The following is a 22,167-nucleotide window of genomic DNA, read 5'->3' on the forward strand; positions in this document are numbered from 1 at the left end:
CACTGACCTGTTATTCTTGGTTTCTTTCACCTTTTTATGGTACAGTGTTACCGTGTTTTGAACATTACACTGGTACACCAATAGTCAGCAGAAATATGTATCTTTGCCTTCATGTCCTGTTGTATTGGATGTCAAGGTCTCAGCATCCTTCAAATGAATGCTAATACGTGTTATTATGAATTAAACTGTGTCCTAAACTCCCAAACCCTTTCCTGTTGGAGCTGATGTATTGTCAAATGTTTTGGAACACTTTGAGGACTTAATAACCAACTGTGTAAATCTCCACAAAGTTTTATAAACCCAGTAAACTCCCAAAAGATTTCAGAGAGATAATCTCACCAGTGTTTTTTATCATTTATCTATGTGATTACTCACATTATGCCCACTGCAGACTCTTCTCCAGTCCATCCAGATCAGCTACAAATGTTACTGGACAATACAAATGAACAAGACTGACAAATTTACACCATCTTTGTCTTTGTAGGACTATACAGATATTAAATGCTAATAACTTTATAAGCAATCCACACTACACTGTATCTATATTTTGTATTGTGTAATATTATGAATTAAATTGTGTTTTTGTCTGTTTAATTACAGGTGCAACCTGTGTCCTGAAAAAGAAGTTTTCAGCCTCCCAGTTCTGGAACGACTGCCGACAACATAATGTGACTGTTTTCCAGTATATTGGCGAAGTCTGCAGATACCTCTGTAACCAGCCAAAGGTAATCTTTAGTTTATAATGTAGTGTTGTTAATAAACTTCTGTCTCTGCTCTGACTGATTATGTACGGTACATAGTTAGCTTATCTAACATCAAAACTTATTTGGTTGGGCCGTCTCGTAATCTTAGCTTATGATGGATCCAAATTCATCTTATATACTTCTTAGAAGGATTGTAAAGGTTGTACCCTTCAAAGAAAACAGCTCTGTCATAACATTTCTGCCTAGCTCACATTTGTTTTAAAAGGCTCATGTATCAGTCTAATTTCAGTATTTTTCACATAGGTGTTGCGGTAACCTGTGGGTTTGCAGCATTAATGTTACTTCCATAGGTCACTGAGTTAGGGAGTTTATTTTAGTCTGTTCATAGTGATACTTTAGCATCTGTCCCACTTAAGTGTATGGATTTAGTCCATGTTAACTTGAAGAGTTTATGTCATGTGTTATTTATGTATTACTATAAGTCAGTTAGCTGTGGAGCAAGTCTGATTTACACAGATATTATAAAGTTATGTTAGCTTGTAAAAGTGTTTGGATTCATTAAAACAAACTACATCGCCACAGTCAATGTTATTAAAGAAAACACTGCAGCTGTTTATATTGGAAAAATGCAGACATATTTCCTTCATCTCATTACTGTCTGATAATGTTGGTAGAAAATAATGCAAAGAGAAAAATGCAGAGTTTCTATCCACCATACAGCCTAAAACTCCAGAAAGCAGATGAAACTAAAGGAGAACTGGTTAGGGTTTGGTTGTAACTCACTCGTACTATGAGGTTAACACTGTGACGGTGGATGATCACATGATCTCTTGTCCACATTGGCCATCTCTATGTTTCTAAGCGGAAACCCATGGATAGTTTACAATCATGTGAAGACTTGACTTCTTGTTAACTTTCTAAAGTTAGGGTTAGATCTGAGCCATTTTTGACATTATGTTCGTTGTATTTTATCCACATTTTAAACACAGAAGCTATAAGATGTTACCTTTAAAATGAAGTTGAATGCACCCTCCTGTTCAAAAAGGCTTTTTAGTCTCCCACCTGACCCAGGACCACCACAGACTGATTACACTCTATGTATTCATCATAACGTACTCCATGTGTCCCCCCCCCCCCCCCCCAGTCTCTCTATATCTCTATCGCTCTCTCTTTTCTCCTCCTTTACTCTCTCTCTCTCTCTTTAACCCCAACTGGTCAAGGCAGACAGCCATCCTTCAGGAGTCTGGGTCTGCTCGAGGTTTCTGCCCGTTAAAGGGAAGTTTTTCCTCGCCACTGTCACCAATCACAAGTGTTTGCTCCTGAAGGATTCTGTTGGGTCTCTGTAAACTTAATTTGATTCTGATTTGAATTGATAAAGCACTTTATGACTCTGTCTGTGAAAAGTGCTCTATAAATAAAATTTACTTTACTTACTTTACTTTACTTACCCATTTTTACTGTACAGTTGCCTTGAGATAAGCCCTAATGAAAATTGAATGAACTTTTACTAAGATCCTATGAAAAAGATAGATGTCAAAAGAGAGTTCATACTCAAGCGTATGATCTGATGCCACTAAACTGATGATAAACATTGTCTTGTGTTCATGCCTGTCATCATTATCGTAGGCTGTGCAGTGGCTCTTACTTTAACCAGCCGTTCTTCGTAGAGAGAAGGTCACTGTTTACAGTCATTGGCAGTTTTACATCATTCAAGTAACTGTGGACGGAAGACAAGCTGCTTCTTTGTTTGGGTGTTTGTGTCCTCCCGATGTGGACGCATCGACACACACGCACTCAGCAGTACGAGGCCAGAACTCACCCTTCACTGAGGCTCCACTCAAAGTTCTCTTTGTCCACTGTGCCTCTGTTATTTTCTTGCGTGGGTGGCACTGTCACTGCCGATTGGCAAATGAAACGTGCATGTACTGCTTGTAGTGGACACAGTAATGAGGAGTCATGCATTTGTGCACATATTGACCACTGTGAAATGTTTATTTACTGATCAAGGACAATGTGGCCAGTGTTACTGTAGCCTTTCATCATGCTCTTTATTATTATGTTACTGCTTTAATGTTGTAGTTTTGACAAAAGCTCCTGAATCTGCAATTAATTAGCTCTTTACAGGATGAGATGCCACAGGGCAGGCTACTGGTCCCTTTACATTTTTTCTGCCATGTATGTTTGTGTCCTCATTGACTTATTATTACTGTATACAGTGATCAGACACTTTTTTTTCTTTTTCTTAAACCTGCCATCACCACCCCTCTTTGGAGGACAACTTTATTTTTACTTACAGCTCATGTTTAAGTAACAATCTCAAACTTTATATTCACATGTTCATTCATTCCTTGCTTGTATACCTTTACATAGAGGGAGGGCTCATATAGCCCCAAGTGTACAGAGACAGGACGAGACAAGACAGTGTGACAAAACAGACATAAGACAGGACAGTGGCACTTTTACAATGCAGAGGGAAGAGGGTTTTTTTTGGATAATTTGTGCATTGAACTAGAATAATCTTGTCACAGTCCAACCTTTTTAAAGAGAGGCATTCACAATGAAAAGGAGAGCATAATGAGTGGAGACATCAAGGAAAGATACTGCATCAGGCAGAAGGAACATTGCATAAATACCATGATAAAATATAGTTGTATAAACCCCTTTAGTGTCTTGGCTTTAATTCAGTGTATAAACGTTGAAGGCATGAAGTCATCAAGTGGCAGAAAGAATATCCAACACCTCCCATGGTACAAGTCAGTTTACATGAAATAAGATGAGAGTAATGAATCCAATCTTAGGTCATCAAGGCAGTAGGGACTGATCAGACCAAATTATTCCTTTTTCCTTTGTGTCATTCAGAAGGAAAACCGCACTGGAGTGCTCTCGTCCCATTTTCTATTTTGCAACTCTTCAAATCTTTGCTTTGAACTTTCTTGACATTCTGTGTACTGTGTAATTCTGTACAAATATTACTGAATCACTGAGTGAATTGGCACAAAATATAGTTGTGGCAATCCTGTGTAATAACATGCAATGACAACCAGTAATTATTCTGCACAGGCTGAAACACACCACAAACTAGGACTGGGAGCTATATTGAATTACTTTTAATCTACGTTTTGCTTTTTGGTGATCAAGAGAAATGCCTAGAATGCAAAATTGAGACCTTTCGTACTCCACAAAAATTCACAATTTAACCTCCATGCCTCATGTACTTTTAGTTCGTTATACTTACTATTTTTCAGTCATTTGTTTTCAGGTTTTATAGCTGAATAATCAATCAAAAATAATGACTGAATTATCTATAGCACTGAAAAAAAAGAGATTTCCTCCTCGTTTTTTGGACACACTGCTCAGCTCTTCAGTGTACACTATTCTTGAGCATTACACCATTGGATTCATTCATTCTTGAACATTATTATAAGTCCTCACCAATAGCCACCACCTATAATCTTGGTAGATAATGGCTGTTTATGAACGTATTATCCATTACAAACACCAGTTCTCCATTGGGTGTTATCTCATCCTTGACACAGGCAGGAAAATGTCCTCATATGAACAATGGCTCCCCCAGGTATCCCCTCTGATGTGTGATTGACAGTCAGATGACCTTCTGTTACCCCTCCCACTGTGTGCCATGCAGGTTGCACTGCCATGGCAACCTCATCAAACCTCATTTGCAGTGCTACAGTGTTGTAATATTGTTTACAGTGCTAAAAGGGTGTTAAAGTGGTTTTCACTATGTTGTTTGCACACTTTGTTTTTTCTGCAGGAGAAGCATCCATCTAGACTGTATGGAAAGAGTAATTGATTCCTCGTTTGAAGAGTAAAAAACACAGGGGCAGTCATTCAGCCTTTCCATGTCCCTGCACTTTTGTCCTACGCATCATGTCTTTTACTATAGTGAAAAATTCCTGGAATGTATTTGTATGTGGGTGTGGGAGTGAATATGGTGTAAAAGGCGGCTTTTGTTGTGACCGATTCACTCTACCTCGATGTGTTATCACTGATTGCATTCATGTGGATTTTCTAACACACTTGAGCACACACACTATTTCTTTAAAACAATATTGTGTAACTTCTGTGTATGTTTATTCCAGTGTATCTCATTAGTGACTTAGCACTATCTTACCCACCCCTCCTGTTTATCTCTCTCTCCATCAGACAGACATGGATAAGGTTCACAAGGTGTGGATGGGGGTCGGGAATGGGCTGCGGCAGGATGTGTGGCGGGAGTTTCATAATCGCTTCGGAAACATTAAAATGTGCGAGGTCTACGGCTCCACTGAGGGGAACGTCTGCTTCATGAACCACATGGGGAGGATTGGATGTGTGGGCCGCTCTAACAGCATCTACAAGGTGAGTGGTCAGTTTCTGGTCTGCAGGATGTGAAGAGGAGAACCCACTTTAAAGTTAGAGGAGTGATATTTAGCTTTTTAATGGAATTATGCATTTTAAAGCATTTCCCTGTGGTCTGCATAAACTGTAAATGCTATGGTTGGGTCTGAATTCTTCATTAATTAAGCTCCACAGGTCCATCTTCAACCCTATTTCTGAGTAATGACACCAGAAAGGTTGTTTTGAGCACTGGCCCTTTAAATGCACGTGAGCCATTTCACCCCTCACCCCCTCCAGGTTGTTGGCTGTGCTGCTCTATCCCCTTCAACCAACAACTGAATAATAATAATAACTTTTATTTATATAGCACCTTTAAAAACAGAGTTTACAAAGTGCTTTGACAGACAAAGCAGAGGGGCACCACAGCAGAATATACAAGAGTCAAAATAACAACCGAGAGCCACATGGGAGGACACAATTAAGCTGAAATTGAAGTAAAACAAAATGCAAGCAAAGACACTAAAAACATAGAAAAACTAGAAAAGCACTTGGAGAGTGCAGACCTTTGCAAAGGCAGTTCAGTCCCCCGTCAATCACCAACAAAATTTAATCATTTGTTCCTTGTGCCAGTATCAACATTTCCTGAAAATTTCATGAAAATCTGTCCATAACTTTTTGAGTTATCTTGCTAACAGACAAACAAACCAACAGACAAACTCCGATGAAAACATAACCTCTGCCGTTCCTTGGCAGAGGTAACAACACAGTAAAAAAGATAAGAACAGCAAACTAGAAAAACATGACACTCTGAATAAATTTAAATATTAAATTAAATAAACTACTGCAAGTTACCAAGTAGAATCAGATGATTTATAAATGTTAGGTCTTACACTTATGTTAAATACCACCACTCCTCTCTGAGAATTGTACAACTTGCTCACATTTTAAACTGTATTCTTAATAATCCTATGATTATTCTGGGGGCTTTTCTGTATGTACAGAGGAGTAGACTGAGCTTAAGCTGCATACCTGTGATCTGCAGTCACTCAGATGCCACATGCGGGGCCTCTAGGAGGCCTCCAGGAAACACAAGTCAAAGTAAATATAGAACCCCCTACTTTCTGTTTTATGTGCATTTTCCATACAGGCCGAGTTTGTTCTGATCTGGAGCTGTGGAAGGAAGGGGAGTAACTGTGTGTGTTGGGAGTGTTCAGAATACAGTGCTCTAGTATGAGATGCAGTTCTGTTGGCTGAGCCTTAATGTTTATGGAAAGCATGGAGTTTATAGTAGGCTTCTGCATTACACTCCAAAATACTCCTTCCTGTACTTCAGCTGACCCCGTAGGAGTGTGTTTTTGTGTCAGTGAGATAAAGTGTTAAGGCGTGCAGCACTTGTATTTGTACACCTCGGTTTGCATATTTGTGAGAGTATTCCAACAATGTCTTCCAGCTTGGAGTGGAGTGGAGGTCACTTTGGGCCACAGCAGCTGCACAACACTGACTGCCTTAACTCCTTAGAGAGTGACATACCGCTTATAAATTTACATCAGGCTGCAGTGGAGCTGCGAACAGAAGTAAAAACAGCACAAATGTGTGACAGTGTCAGCCCTGCTAAACAAAATTTCTTATGGAGTATTGTAATGTTATGTAATATTTTAGTAATGTAAAAATAAAATACTGTAGCCTTTTTTTTTACCCTAAACATTAAAAGAAGAACTGGATTTATTATAAAGTCTAAAAAAGTATATTTTCTCATAGAAGTCAGTGTGTTGTATTGCAAACATATTAACTGTTTTCCACATGCTGTTAACATTTCTTCACACTAATAAATGTTGTATCTCAAGAGATGTGTTGAGTCATTGCAGGCCTGTCTTCAGTCCAGTGTGTGCAGGTTAATGCTGCTGGGTCCTGGGTGTATTTCGGTGTTAGACTGGATCAGGTGGAGGATCACACTACTCTGATTATTTCCTTAGTACACAGCCATCTGGTTCAGTAGTCGATACTAAGTAGAAACCTCCGGGGCTGAAAAAGCTGCAGTAAGTTGATTGTCCACTGGGGGGCTGGTTCCTAAAAGGAGTCGATCCCCATAAGAACCCCCCCCCCCCCATGTTAAGTTTGGCTACTTCACTGCTGAAATAAACATGTCCACAGCCTGGTACTAGAAAATATTATGGCTTCTTTAGTTCATGTCCCCTTCTATGAGAACTGTACAGGGATGGAAGTTCTATATACTTTATCAGTTTAGCACCAAAACAAAGAATATATGCAAAATTAATTTAGTAGCCGCTCTGACTGACATGTGAGTGCTGTTTTGCTAGTGTTAGCTTGGCTACTGAGCAGGACAAACAAAGCTGTTGTGTATTGAATAAAAGTCATTTTTCTTTGATGGGCAGCTCCACCATAGTTGTGTTTAAGCAGTTACACTAACAAGACTGTCAGAGGATTCTGTCATTTAGTTTACTGGTGCTTAATTACAATAACCAGCTTAACTTTGCAGTATTAGCTGATGTTAGCAGTTATTTGTATAGAATTAACTATCAGCCAGCTAACCTGCTAATTAGCTCAGGTAGCTGTTATGAGAGTATTTGTACATTTCTCAACACTGACATTACTGTTGTAAAACACTACTGTATGTTAACATTTAATAAGTAGCTGAAATGATTCGATGGCATTTGTTATTAGACTATTCGTGGATGTGGTCTGTGTTTTTGGTAATTTCCATTTTCATCCCTCACGCTTCTCCAAGTCCACCCTTTTTTTTTTTTTTTTTTACAAAATCAAACATGGAAAAGTGCATTTTTAGGCCTTTTTGACTATTTATCTACAGTCTAAGGTTGTTGCTACATAGAAATACATGCTAATAATAAAAGGGTTTCACATTAGTCCAGTGGAGGGATAATTCTGACATGTTTCACTCTCAGACTAGTGCCATTTGGAAATTATCAAGCAAAAGTGTGTTAATCCCAATTATCACATTACACTTTAAAACAACACATCTTGAACACAACTGAACGGCACCAAAACACACAGAGGCGTTTACATTCTTTAGGATGCAGTATGTTCATTAAAACATTACAAATTATAGTGATTAACAGATTTGTTGTGGCTGTTTTTCTGCTGTGCTGCTTGGCTAATTTAGCTAAATTGGTCTCTTCAAAACTACCAAACTCCTGACCAAAAAATCATTTTACCTCTTTCCTCAGTCACAAAAAAAAAAAAAAAAAAAAAATCAGCAACTCCTATATTCTAAAATAAGATTATGGTGTTTGTCAAAGGTGACTTTGTATAAAGTTTCAGGGTTTGGCTCACCGTAGGAAAGGACAGGTTTGAGCAGAGAAAATCTTGTAAATATAGTGTACACTTTAATATGAGTATAAAACACTGCCCCTTCCGTAATTTGGAATCAGAGCTTCTAAATTCTACTTCTGAAGCTTTCAAGTCGACCCTTAAAGTCACAGACCCTTAGGTTAGGATTAAGATAAAAGAGGTGTAACAGCCAATGTGTGTTCAAGGCTTCATGTGCAGGGGATCATCTTCTAGTTCCGCAGCACAACCTAAATTACAACAGTTCAGACATGGCTCGAATACGACCACAACCCAAAAATGGGCCCTAGTGACCTGGTGGATGATAAAAGCTTTAACACTTTAAACTATTTGCTCCTCACTGTGTTGAGCTTTGCTTCACATGGTTACTCTAAAGACCCCCAGGTTGACTCTGACTTTGTAATTTTTTTTTTTTTGTGTCACTGGCTCAGGGGGTTAGAGGGTCACAGGGGTTGACGGTTTAATCCCTGTCTCCTCCTCCCTTTGTCCTATATATTGAAGACACTCGTTGCTCTCAGAGGTTTAATGGTGGACTACAGTCAGTTTAAGACAAAATAGTGTTAATTAAACGACATACTATGAAACCTACCCTGAGTTTGGTCAGGAAGTCAAACTTAACAAGCAGAGTTGTACAAGCTCTAAGTCTGTTTAGAGGGATGACTGCTGGAGGAGCTTATCTATAGCTGTTGTTGGTATTAGGGACACTAATGCTCGTCTGTGGAGTCGCTGTTAATTAACAGTTACCGAAGAGCAACAGTAGCTTTAATCCGATCTCAGCTATTCTTAGTCATGTCTTCCTCTCTTACTTACCACTGTTATGACACAGCGTTATAAAACATGATATTTGGAACCCAAATCCCAAAGGAGTTAAAAGGATTGTCAGTTCCATAACCTGCACCTGTAGAAAAAAGATATTCTTAGCTTTAGTTGTTAGTGGGGTCCAAAAAACCAGAGGAAAAAACTACTGTGTAGTATGAAAACAAAATATATTTACACCCTTACACAAAAGTTTCATTCACTTTCATTGCCTGTAGTTTTGTGACCACATTAAATATCACTGCTGTAAAGTTGTTGCTATATTTATAGTTACATTCATTCATTCATTTTCTGAACCCACTTTATCCTCACTAGGGTCACAGGGGTCACTTGGAGCCTATCCCAGCTACTTAAGGGCAAAGGCAGGGTACACCCTGAACATGTCGTCAGTTCATCGCAGGGCTGACATTATAGACAAACAATCCTTGTCACATTCACACCTATGGGCAATTTTAGATTAACCAATTAACCTATTAGTGCATGTGTTTGGATGGTGGGAGGAAGCTGGAGTACCCGGAGAGAACCCACACAGAGAACATGCAAACTCCACACAGAAAGGTCCCACCCCCATCAACTGATGTTGAAATCGAACCCAGGACCTTCACGAGTGCTAACCACTGCACCACCGTGTCGCCCTGTTTATAGTTACATTATAGATAATTTAATTTAGTTTTATTTAATTACACAAATCAGTGGAATTAAGTCAAATATGATGTGAAGATTTATTTAAATTTTTCACACTTCCACCAAGGCCTTTTGTTGTTTTCACAACCTGAAGATAGTATGTGCCAAGTAAGTCAAATTTACTTTACTTTACCTGGCTTCCATTTCAGAAATATCGGGTAAAATTGCTCAGCATTCTCATAAACTACAACCAAAACTAGGTTGAAACTTAACAAGTTCTGTGTGGAGGAAATTAATATAGAACAACATTCTACCCATAATCTGCTTTTGTCACGTCCTGATAAAACCAGTTGATCATACTTCAAGGTTCTAGTCAACCGGAAAAAGTTGCACCACTTGCACAAATAAATGCATGCCTGTTACCTCTGGTGCTGAGTTTTAAGGGGAATACAGGTGGAGTGATGAGTTCCCCAATCTGAGCTTCAGGGATAATTCCATCTATCAGCTTTGCATCACTTTGGATTCCACCAAATGTTTCTTTCAGGTATTGAAAATCCTCTGAAATTTGATCACTAAGCATTTATAGAACTAAAACACTGGTGTTATATGCTGCTAATAGCTATATATTGACTTGTGCATAACTGAAAATCCTGACATCTGCGTCCCTGATTTAGATCAAATCAGGTGGGTTTTTTTTTTCTCCCAGCAACAAACTCATAGTTGACCACTGTTATCAGCTCTGAAGTTCACCTCACAAAGTAAAGTTTTTTATTGACTTGGGTCTTTTTTCTCTGTTTTCTGAGGCTCCACTCATCTGTCTTATTTTCATCCACTCTTTCAGACTCTGTGTTTACTCTTATTTAACTTCATGGTCATGCTGTTGTTAATTGCTGTTAATTCTGTCATCTGATCACTGATGACCCGTCTCTTTAACCTCGTGAGACCCAGGAGAATACAAATTTCTGACTTTTTATGAAAAAATTGTCTAGACTGAAAACAGCATCACATGCATTTTTCAGATACATTTTCAATTTTTTTTTCTCTGAACATCCTTTGCAATGGCTTTTTTTAAAAAAAAATAATAAAGCTGTGGAACTCTTCTCCATAAATATGGACAAAAAAAAACATAGCTGGGTCTTACAAGGTTAAAGGAAACACATGGAAATGGCACACATTTAAAGATAATATTCATCATTCCTGCATTAAAATATCAAAAACAACAAGGTCTTAATTATATATTATGTTGACATGTGCTCTTGCTTGATATTAACTGTTTCCAACACTGTTAAAGCTGTTAAATTTTGCTTAAAGTAATGGTTTGAGAGAGGAGTCAAAGAAGTCATTTCTGTGAAAGTGGAAAATCCCTCCCTGAACAGAGGTGGTGGTCTGAGACACCACTTATCAAAAACCTATAACACCATTTTAAACTAGAAAACTGCAGACCTCCGACCAAGGCAGATCAGCCCCCCCATCACCACCAAAATTTAATTATTTGTTCCTTGTGCCAGTATCAACATTTCCTGAAAATTTCATCAAAATCCATCCATAACTTTTTAAGTGATCTTGCTAACAGACAAACAGACAAACCCACATGAAAACATAACCTCTTTGGTAGAGGTAATAACAACCTTCTACACCTGGGCTCACCTGAAACCAAACAACCCCCCCTTAAGGATTTGGACAGTGACCCACCCCTCTCGTCAATGACCCTGAAACTCACACACAATACCCATTGACACCCTACCCCCAGGGACACCCCCCCCCCCTTATGACCCTAACATTAGCATATGGATTACCAACCACACAGACCACTCCCCCTGCTGGTTTATAAATCAAGTTTCCCCCACCAGTTATTAGAAGTGAAGAAGTCTCTTGGATGAGAGATGAAACGTTTTCATAAGAGCTAAACCAGTTCAGTTGAACCAAGAAGAACAGCCAAGAAGAACAATGACCTGAGTAAAAGAGAACCTACATGGACATAAAGTAATGACTGTTTCATTATCTGTGAATGAGGATGTATTTCCTTTAAGGGGAAACACAGCAAACCCTGGATAAAACATCTAAAGTAATAATCATACACTGTAAATATTTAAGTAATCCAGGAAAGAGCTAACCAGTGACTAGATGAGGTATCAGATGGAACTAGATACAGTATGTTCGTAGGTGGTCAATGTGTGTGGCTGTTATTAGTAAAATGTCTGTGGAAGTTTTTCACCTGAAGGATCTTTTACACACTAATTGCATTAACACATAAAGCAGACAATGTAGTTTAGTCATATACCTACAGTTGTGGTTTTGAAAACTAAAATCCAGTCTTTTTTGTCATTGATCGAGACAAGACCATCAAAGTGGTTCTGAAACCAGTCTTAAATATCAAAAACTAGTACATCTTGTTGTCGGGGCTGTTTTATTAGAATAAAATCAATATGTTGTCAAATGTAATGTGAATAAATGTCTAATACAGTTAGTAAACATGATTTCTGCTTCCGTCATAGTTGATGGCTATAATGGTGGGGACAGTAACAGTTCCCATGAGCCTTTTGTCTCTTCACAATGTGACCAGACTACAGGTTTTATTATTGTGTTTATTGAGACGTCTTGTTGTGTTAATTATACACTTGAGAGCAGACATTTGCTTAATTTTAAGCATAGGAGTAAAGATGACCTTTCAGATCATAATATCAGAGCGTAAAGTTTAATCATTTTTTTATTATTATTAATTTTACTTATTAAGTTTACATTCTGTTCTATAATCCTGCTCTTCCCTGATTGTTGTTTTTTGTTATTTTTTTAGCTTCTGTTCAAATACGACCTGGTGAAGTATGACATGGTGAAAGATGAACCAGTGAAAGATGAACATGGTTTCTGTAAACGAGTGGACGACGGTAAGATTTTGCAGTCAAACATTTCCAACAAATGAACTGTGTGTTTAATACTCTTTTTATACAAATGTCTTCTATGTGTATTCTGTCTTCGTAGGTGAGACGGGGCTTTTAGTGTCCAAGGTGAGCGCCCTCACCCCGTTCTTTGGCTACGCCGGCAGCAAACAGCTGACGGAGAAGAAGCTGATCAGAAACGTGTTTGGACCAGGAGACGTGTACTTCAACACGGGTGACCTGATGGTAGAAGAGGAGGGATTCATCTCCTTTAAGGACAGAGTGGGAGACACCTTCAGGTACCGTCAGACAATACGTTTACACCAAGAATTAAGTCCACTGAGAGAACACACCATAGACCAAGAAAGAAACTGTTTCCTTTAATGGCTAAATCTGTTTTTAATTGTGATAAATTCACTTCATTTTAATTCTAATGTTTTTTTGTTTTTTTTAAATCTTGTACTGATTGTTTCCAGTGTGTTAAATGATTGAAACCATCATAGCTGTTTGGTATTTTATATGTGTTTATACAGCTCTGGAAAAAATTAAGAGACCACTCCAATTTCCTGTGAAATCAGCATGTGTGCATGTATGACAGCCATTCCATTCCTGTGTCTGTTGAATTCCAACACAAACACACCTTATTCTACTAAATAAGCACCTGATCCATGTCTTATTCAAAAAGGAGAAGTAAAAAAAACACTACTGTGGCCATCACTATCTTTTTACAATAGGTAAAAACAGTGCTATTAGTACCACAAAAGTAATAGGAATCCAAAAATAACTATTGAAAACTACTGGACTTCTGCTCTGACAATGTTCCCAAACTCTGAGGACTGGTTGTTCTATCAGGACAATGCTCCTGGCCTCAGCTAGGTCAATAAAGGTGTGGATGACGGACCACCAGATGAAGACCCTGTCATGGCCAGCCCAATCTCCAGACCTGAACCCACTTTGAAAACTTCTGAAGGAAGATGGATGGTCACAAGCCATGGAACATCACTGAGCTTCTTGAATTTCTATGTCAGCAGCTGCATAAAGTCATCCAACTGTAATGGAAGAGAGCCAAGACATATGAAAGCTGTCATTGAAAATCAGGGTTATTCCAACAAATATTAAAGTCTGAACTTTTCCCAAGTTACAACATTAGTGTTGTGTTGTTTAGAAATGAATATGAACTGGTTTTCTTTGTATTATTTGAGGTTTGAAAACACTGCATTTCTTTGTTAATTTGACCATGTGTCGTGTTCTGCAAATACATGCTCTAAATCAGGGGTGTCAAACTCATTTTCTTCTAGGGACCACATTCAGCCCAATTTAATCAGAAGTGGGCCAGACCAGTAAAATAAAAGCATGACAGCCAATAAATAATGACAACTTCAAATTGTTTTAGTGCAAAAAATAACATTCAATTATGCCAACATTGACATTTACAAACTGTCCAAACAAAAAGGATGTGAATAACCTGAAAAAAATGCAGTTTGTTAAGAAATGTAAGTACAAATTTATCAGTATTATGCACTTATCATTTATACATATGCAATACAGATTAGATCTACAAAGGCACAAAACATTTAGTAACATTATTATAACATAATATTGCTAAAATTGCACTTAATTTTCTTTAGAGATTTCAGGTTGTTCAAATTTGTTCAGGTTATTCACATTTTATTGTTAAAGGATAGTTTGTAAATGTAAACATTTTCATCATTTAATGTTTTTTGCACTGAATCAAAGAGAAAAAAATGGCGTTGTCATTATTTATAGGTGATTATATAATTTTTGAGTTTGATGCCCTAACTTGCACTTTGCAAATTCATCTCGCAGGCTGGATTGGAACCTTTGGCGGGCCGGTTTTGGCCCCGGGCCACATGTTTGACACCTGTGATCTAAATAATAATATTTTTATTTGGAATTTGGGAGAAATGTTGTTGGTAGTTTAGAGAATAAAAGAAAAATGTTCATTTCATTCAAACACATACCTATAAATGGGAACATCAGAGAAAGTGATCATTTTGCAGTGGTCTCTTGTTTTTTTTTCCAGAGCTGTATATGCAAATATGTGTTTTTAAATGTACTATATAAGTTAAACTTCTTGGCTTTTAAACCACAGTGTTTCTGAGCGATATGAGTTTCTGAACTCCAGTTAGAGTCTTGGGCAGAGTTGAGACCATACTCTAATATAACATTGATCAGCCATAATAGTGTGACCACTGACAGACAAAGTGGTATATTGTCGATGATCTCATTCCAATGGGAATGGTCAGTGGATATATTAGGCAGGAAGTGAACATTTAGGCCTTGAAGGTGATGTGTTAGAAACAGTAGTATGAGCAGTATTGATCTGAGAAACTTTGACAAAGGAGAAACTATGATGGTCTTTTCACTGGGTCAGATCATCTCCAGATCTTGTTCATACCCAGTGTAAAGTGTTTAGTACGGACCAAAAGTATCTAAAGAACAAAACCAGATCTCAACCAGTGGAGCATTTATGGCAGGGGTGTCAAACTCATTTTAGTTCAGGGGCCACATTCACCCCAATATGATCTCAAGTGGGCCAGACCAGTAAAATAATACCAGTGAAAAAAGTAAAATTACATTATGATAATGTTTACATCTACAGTGTTTCCTTAAAAATCTGAATAACATGAACAACTTGAAATGTCTTAAGAAAAACAAGTGCAATTTTAACAATATTCTGCCTCAGTTTATCAGTTTGTCATTTACACATGTGCGTTACAACTTGTATTACAATTACAAATGCACAAAACACTTAATAACAAACAGAATATTGGTAAAATTGCATTTACCTCTCTTAAGACATTTCCCATTGTTCATATTTGTTCAGGTTATTCACATTTTTTGTAAAAGGATTGTTTATTAAGGTAAACATTTTCATGTAATTTTACTTTTTTTCACTAAAACAAAGATAAAACCTGCAGTTGTCATTATTTATAAATTATTATGATAATATTTTACTGATCTGACCCAGTTGAGATCTAATTGGTCTGTATTTGGAACCTGAATTAAAATGATATTTACACCACTGATTGTTAATGTCTTCAGTGTAATTCATCCTGTGGGCCAGATTGGACCCTTTGGCGGGCTGGATTTGGCCCCCAGGCTGCATGTTTGACACCTGTGATCTATGGGAACAGACCATTATTACCACCTGTCTAATATTATGTAGGTTCCTCTTTTTCCACAAAACCAGGTCTGGCCCGAAGCCTAGACTCTGCCAGACCTCTGAAGGTCTGCTGTGGAATCCCACAGATACTCAGTTGTCAACGAAATGAAAAAGAATGACCAAAATGAAGAAATACTCACCAAACTAATGAACACAATGAAGGCAAAATCATACGATAACTAACAAAATTAATTCAAAGAGAAAAATCTCCAAAAACCGACCAAAATATACAACAAAATTCACAAAAAAAAAATGAACACGTTTAACAAAATGAACAAAAAAAGAATATTATTATAAATACAATGGAAACAAGTTAGCAAAAAGCAAACAAAATCATCTGCTTCTATGGATCAGATTTATTTATCCAACTCCTCCCACAGATGATCAGTTGGTCTGATATTAGGATGTCCTTCCTTAGTCCACTTTCAGTCAGTACTAACCACTGCAGACCAGGAACAACCAACCAGACCTGCAGCAGTGGAGATGCTCTGACCCAGTCATCACTGTTACAATATGGACCTGGTCAAAGTCACTCCATTCCTTATATTGATCATTTTGCTGCTTCCGACACATCAGCTTCAAGGACTAAATCAGTGTTTTTTGACCTTGGGGTCGGGACCCCACGTGGGATCACCTGAAATTTCTAGTAATTGATAAAAATAAAAACTTACTAATAAAAATATATAGTGAGTTGAGAGAGACAATCACAATCCATTAAAGACATGACAAACTGTGAAGCTGAAACTGAAGCACTGTGGTACTGTTTATCTTTCAAATGTTCATTGTGGTCAGTTTCAGATGCTGCAGCTCTTTCATAATTCATAGTTTGAGTTATTGTTTGTTCAGTATCAGTTTGCAGCCTTGTAAATACAAGCTGGACTGACTGTACATATCCTGACCAAGGAAAATCAAAGTCTCACTTTGTGCAGTAATCTACACCTGGCTTTTCTGCCCCCGTCCATAATAATATACATTATATAGACTAAATGTCGTCTAAAATTAACGTTATCCCAAACTAGTACATGATCAAAAACAAATTAATTTTAACAAAAAAAATGTCTCTGTTTTAAATGTCTGGAGTCACCAGAAATATGTGATGTTTAAAATGGGGTCACGAACCAAAAAAGGTTGGGAACCACTGAACTAAATGTTCACTTACTGACTAATATATCAAACCCAGAGAAAGTTGACATTGGAATTAAATAATCAATATTATTACCACTTCTTACGTCAGTCACAAAGTTCTGTTATGTTGTCATAAAATTGGTGTGAGCTGCTGAGTGAATGTTTTTCAGTCTTTAAAGTTGTATCCTTTATATAAATCTCAATGCATATAGTGTTTTTTTTTCATGTAAATACTCATAGAAAATAAAACTGTCTTTTTCATGGTTGTATGTCTCTAGTAGACAGTAGATGCTGATGTTGTGTCTGTTGCCCCCTTGTGGTCACTGTAAAACCAGTTTAAACAGGTCTGTCATTACTGTCACTACTTCACAGTTCCATCCAGATGTTTACTGGTGTATTTATTGTGTGTAACTGCAGGTGGAAGGGTGAAAATGTAGCAACGACAGAGGTGGCAGAAACTCTGGGTCTGGTGGATTTTCTCCAGGAGGTTAATGTTTACGGAGTGGAAGTCCCAGGTACGTTCGTAATGTAAACACTATTGTTTGCTGGTGTTTCCTGCTCTCAAATATTTATAATATACAGCAAGTTTTGTCCCCTGTTCATGTACCTATATTTCCCTAAAAATGAGTCACATATTTATGACTCTGATGATGTTTTAGACAAAGATAAAACCATAAAATATTTTTTTATTTTATGGACCTTTTGGATATGGATGGTCATCAACTACTGCTACAACTATAAACTATGAAATGATAAAACTTTTCTAAATATTGTTTAATGATGTGTTAATATGAAAAGTTTCAAACTAATTTTTATGTTTAAATCAGGTGGGATTTTTTTTTTCTTATTTATACTATTTTCTTTATTTCTCTTTTCATAATTTATATACTGTTATTACACTGCTCTGCATTTGTTTTTAATTATCTTCCTCAGAGATTAAATGTGGTAAATCTTACATACTTTAATAATACAAATTGCAAATTACAAATAAACAAATGACAAAATTGCTAATTAGCTGATGTTTTCAATATATGATGAAGTATTATTATACATATATATGTTTTATGTACATTTATACAATAGATTTATTAATGTACCACTAGAAAGAACCTGAGAACTGTATTGTAACGTACAGACAGTGTTTAGAAGTAGATCTGATAGCTCTGAGAAAAACATTCCTTTTGAGTAAAAAACAATTCTCTCATTAATTGTCATTTTGACCCAAGTCTGTATCTTGGAAACTACATCCAACCAGTGCTTTTGACTTAATTTTTCTTTATTAGTGACTGAAACTTGGTAAAATTTCACAACTTTTATTCTGGAGGCTTTTTACTTGTAGACCAGTGTCATCAATATTTAGCATTATGTAACAGAGAACCCCTCTATTAATCTAATATGATGATTGATAAATGATTGATTTGATTACTTTATCCATAGTGTATTATATAATATGGGAGAAATGGAGTGCTTTAAGAATGCTGATAAGAAATGGACGGTTTATTTTTGATATGTATAACATTTTTACATTTTGTGCAGGTTTGGTCAGAAATTTTTTTGATATGTGTAAGATTTTTTTTTTTTTTTTTAAACTTTGTAGAACTTTTCAACATTTAACAAATATAACACATATAATTTCAATTAATGTGTTCTTAATACAAAGATTGACACCAGACATGATCAACAAACAGAACCCATAGAAAAAACAAAAAAAAGGCAATACAAACAAAACACGCATAGCAAGACAGTGCATTCTGGTACATTTAAGGAAAGAAAATAAATAAATAAACTAACAGATCAATCACAATATAAACAACTAAAATGTCTTTACAGTTCCCGGCCAGGTAACATAATGTAAGATTTGTTAAGTTACTTTGGGGAGCTTACATGGGACTTAATGGTCAGTAAAAAAAAAGATAGAGGTGGGAGTATATAAGTTGACCTTTATCCCACTCCTTATCGGAGCGGATCTACTGTGTGGTGTGCCCCAAGGCTCTGTCCTGGGACCAGTGCTATTCTTACTCTTTGTCCTCCCACTTGGCCACATTATCCGACAGTATAGTGATGTCTCCTATCATCTATTCGCGGATGACATCCAGATATACTGCTCCTTTAACTCCTCTGAGCCCCACAAACTAAGTTCTTTAATCAACTGCTTGTCAGAGCTGAAGCAGTGGCTAAATGAGAACAGCCTCCAGCTGAACTCCAGCAAAACAGAGACCCTCATCATTGCCCCGGATAGTGCAATCCCAGGGATCAAACATCACCTTGGAGACCAGAGTTCCTCGGTAAAGACCAAACTGAGGAATCTGGGTGTCATCTTTGACCAGGACATGTCTTTAGAATTCTACTCCAAACACCTAGTTAAAAACTGTTTCTTCCAACTACGCAACATCTCCAAACTCAGATCTATGGTGTCCATCAATGAGCTCGAGATGGTCGTTCACGCTTTTGTGTCTTCTCGCTTAGACTACTGCAACAGCCTGTTTACATGCTTAAACAAGAAGGAGCTGGCCCGTCTACAGTTTGTCCAGAACTCTGCTGCCAGGCTCCTGACCCGCACAAACAGGAGAACCCACATCACTCCCATTCTTAAATCTCTCCACTGGCTCCCTGTTCTATATCCTTTTCATTTCAAAATTCTGGTGCTAACTTTCCGGGCTCTACATGGCCAGGCCCCTGCATACATTGCTTCCCTGATCCAGCCCTACAGCTCAACTCGTAGCTTGAGGTCTTCAGAACAACACCTGCTGATGGTTCCACACACCTGTTTTAGCACACGCGGTGACAGGTCTTTTAAAGCTGTGGCACCACGTCTATGGAATGACCTGCCTCTACACCTACGGTCCATGGACTCTATAGAGAGCTTTGAGAAACACCTCAAAACCCTCCTGTTCAAAAAGGCTTTTTAGTCTCCCACCTGACCCAGGACCACCACAGACTGACTACACTCTATGTATTCATTATAAAGTACTCCATGTGCCCCCCCCCCAGTCTCTCTATATCTCTATCACTCTCTCTTTTCTCCATCTTTACTCTCTCTCTTTAACCCCAACTGGTCAAGGCAGACAGCCATCCTTCAGGAGTCTGGGTCTGCTCGAGGTTTCTGCCCGTTAAAGGGAAGTTTTTCCTCGCCACTGTCACCAATCACAACTGTTTGCTCCTGAAGGACTCTGTTGGGTCTCTGTAAACTTGATTTGTTATTGATTTGATTTGATTTGAATTGATAAAGCACTTTGTGACTCTGTCTGTGAAAAGTGCTCTATAAATAAAATTTACTTACTTACTTACTTATCGAATATGTTTTTTTTTCTTTTTTTATGTTTTTCCTTGTTGTTTTGGTTTTAAATGTTGATATTCTTCAAAGAAAACATATTTATATTTTTTTGTGCAGATTTAAATTACATTGAACATTTAACTTTTCACTTTTAGTGGCATTAAGCATGTCCCATTCTTCCCACCCCCTAACCCCCCACCCCTGGTCCTAGATAACATACTTAATGATAGTAATAAAAAATAGCAAAGTACTCATAAAACAAAACAGGTAAAATAAAAAAAAAATAGATAAAATGAAGTAAAAAAAAAGAAAGAAAAGAAAATAATAGAAGCAAAGAAAAGAAGAACAACAGCCTAATAGTCGACTAATCTGCTTATTCATAATTACACAATTACAATTACAATTACAAGATATGGACATCTAGTGTTATTAATATTGTTAGAGAGTACACAAGTATATATAGCACACCAAACAGGAAAAAAGGTGTGTATGGGAAAACTGCACTAAAAGAATTTTTTATAGTTTAGAGTGGTATTCGAAATAAAAATAAACAGACAATAGTGGAACACATTTTTTTTCTTTTATTAATCTTCTATTATGTTGCATGTCCTGTATTTTGTCTTGTAGGTATTCAAATGTTCTGATAAAATGAAAACAATTATGCCACCTGTAACAGGATGGACCATTTTCCTTCTAAATAACCACCAGATAATTCCAACTGTAACAATGTGCTTTAGATTTTGTCAGTATGCTTTATAATAACAGTGAGGTGTGTTTGTCCACAGGACACGAGGGCAGAGCAGGGATGGCCGCCATGATCATCAGACCAGGCTTTAAGTTTGACGGAAGGAAACTGTTTGAGCAGGTGGTGAGGGATCTGCCAGCGTACGCTCGTCCACTCTTCATTAGACTTCAAGTAAGTAACAACAGAATGAGACCGACACCGTGGGTTCAGGGGCTGAAGTCTGTGACATAAATGTTTAACTAGAGGGAAATGTTCACTGCTCAGACTGTTGACGATCATGTAAAAACAGAAAGTATTTTGAAAAGATAGTTTTATTCTATTGTTCTGTAGACTGAGTCCATGGTGTTTTCTAATAGAATGGGTTCCATGTGGTTCAGATGGTGTGATGATGAACCGACACGGGAATAAATATGAAACTGACACTGTCAAAGTCTGTGTTTATGGTTGGATTTCTAAGCTGACGTGCATTAGAAACTACAGAACTCATGATTAGATGTTAACACAGTGTTTTTCAACCTTGGGGTCAAGACCCCATGTGGGGCAGCCTGGAATTCAAATGGGGTCGCCTGAAATTTCTAGTAATTGATAAAAATAAAAACTTACTAATAAAAAATATATGGTGAGTTGACAGAGACAATCACAATCCATAAAAGACATGACAAACTGTGCAGCTGAAACTGAAGCACTGTGGTACTGTTTATCTTTCAAATGTTCATTGTGGTCAGTTTCAGATGCTGCAGCTCTTTCATAATTCATAGTTTGAGTTCTTGTTTGTTCAGTATTAATTGTCAGCCTTGGAAATCCAAGCTGGACTGACTGTACATATCCTGACCAAGGAAAATAAAATTCTCACTTTGTGCATTTTTCTGCCTATGTCCATAATAATTTACATTTTATAGCCTAAATGCCATCTAAAATTAATGTTTATTTGCAACATAGTATAGCAAACTATTACATGATCAAAAACAAATCACTGTAGCAAAAAAAATCTCTCTGTTTTGAATGTCTGGGGTCGCCAGAAATTTGTGATGTTAAAATAGGGTCAAAAGCCGAAAATGATTGGCAACCACTGGGTTAACGTCTCTGCAGCCACATTCTCCTCTGACCCTCTTGAACTGTTTCTGTCAAACACAGACCAATTTATGAGACTTTTC

General features: G+C 37.4%; 1 protein-coding gene across 1 annotated transcript in view; it reads left to right on the top strand.

The window, feature by feature from the left end:
- slc27a6 (solute carrier family 27 member 6) overlaps nt 1-22,167 on the top strand; it is a 56,738-nt gene that overhangs the window by 28,995 nt on the left and 5,576 nt on the right. The window contains exons 4-9 of the mRNA XM_030149664.1: nt 601-725; nt 4,869-5,063; nt 12,601-12,691; nt 12,786-12,981; nt 17,412-17,509; nt 21,054-21,184. Of these exons, the coding sequence (XP_030005524.1) occupies nt 601-725; nt 4,869-5,063; nt 12,601-12,691; nt 12,786-12,981; nt 17,412-17,509; nt 21,054-21,184 (836 nt within the window). The remainder of the gene's footprint in view (nt 1-600; nt 726-4,868; nt 5,064-12,600; nt 12,692-12,785; nt 12,982-17,411; nt 17,510-21,053; nt 21,185-22,167) is intronic.

Source organism: Sphaeramia orbicularis, chromosome 12, assembly GCF_902148855.1.
Source record: "Sphaeramia orbicularis chromosome 12, fSphaOr1.1, whole genome shotgun sequence".
Classification (NCBI taxonomy): Eukaryota; Metazoa; Chordata; class Actinopteri; order Kurtiformes; family Apogonidae; genus Sphaeramia; species Sphaeramia orbicularis.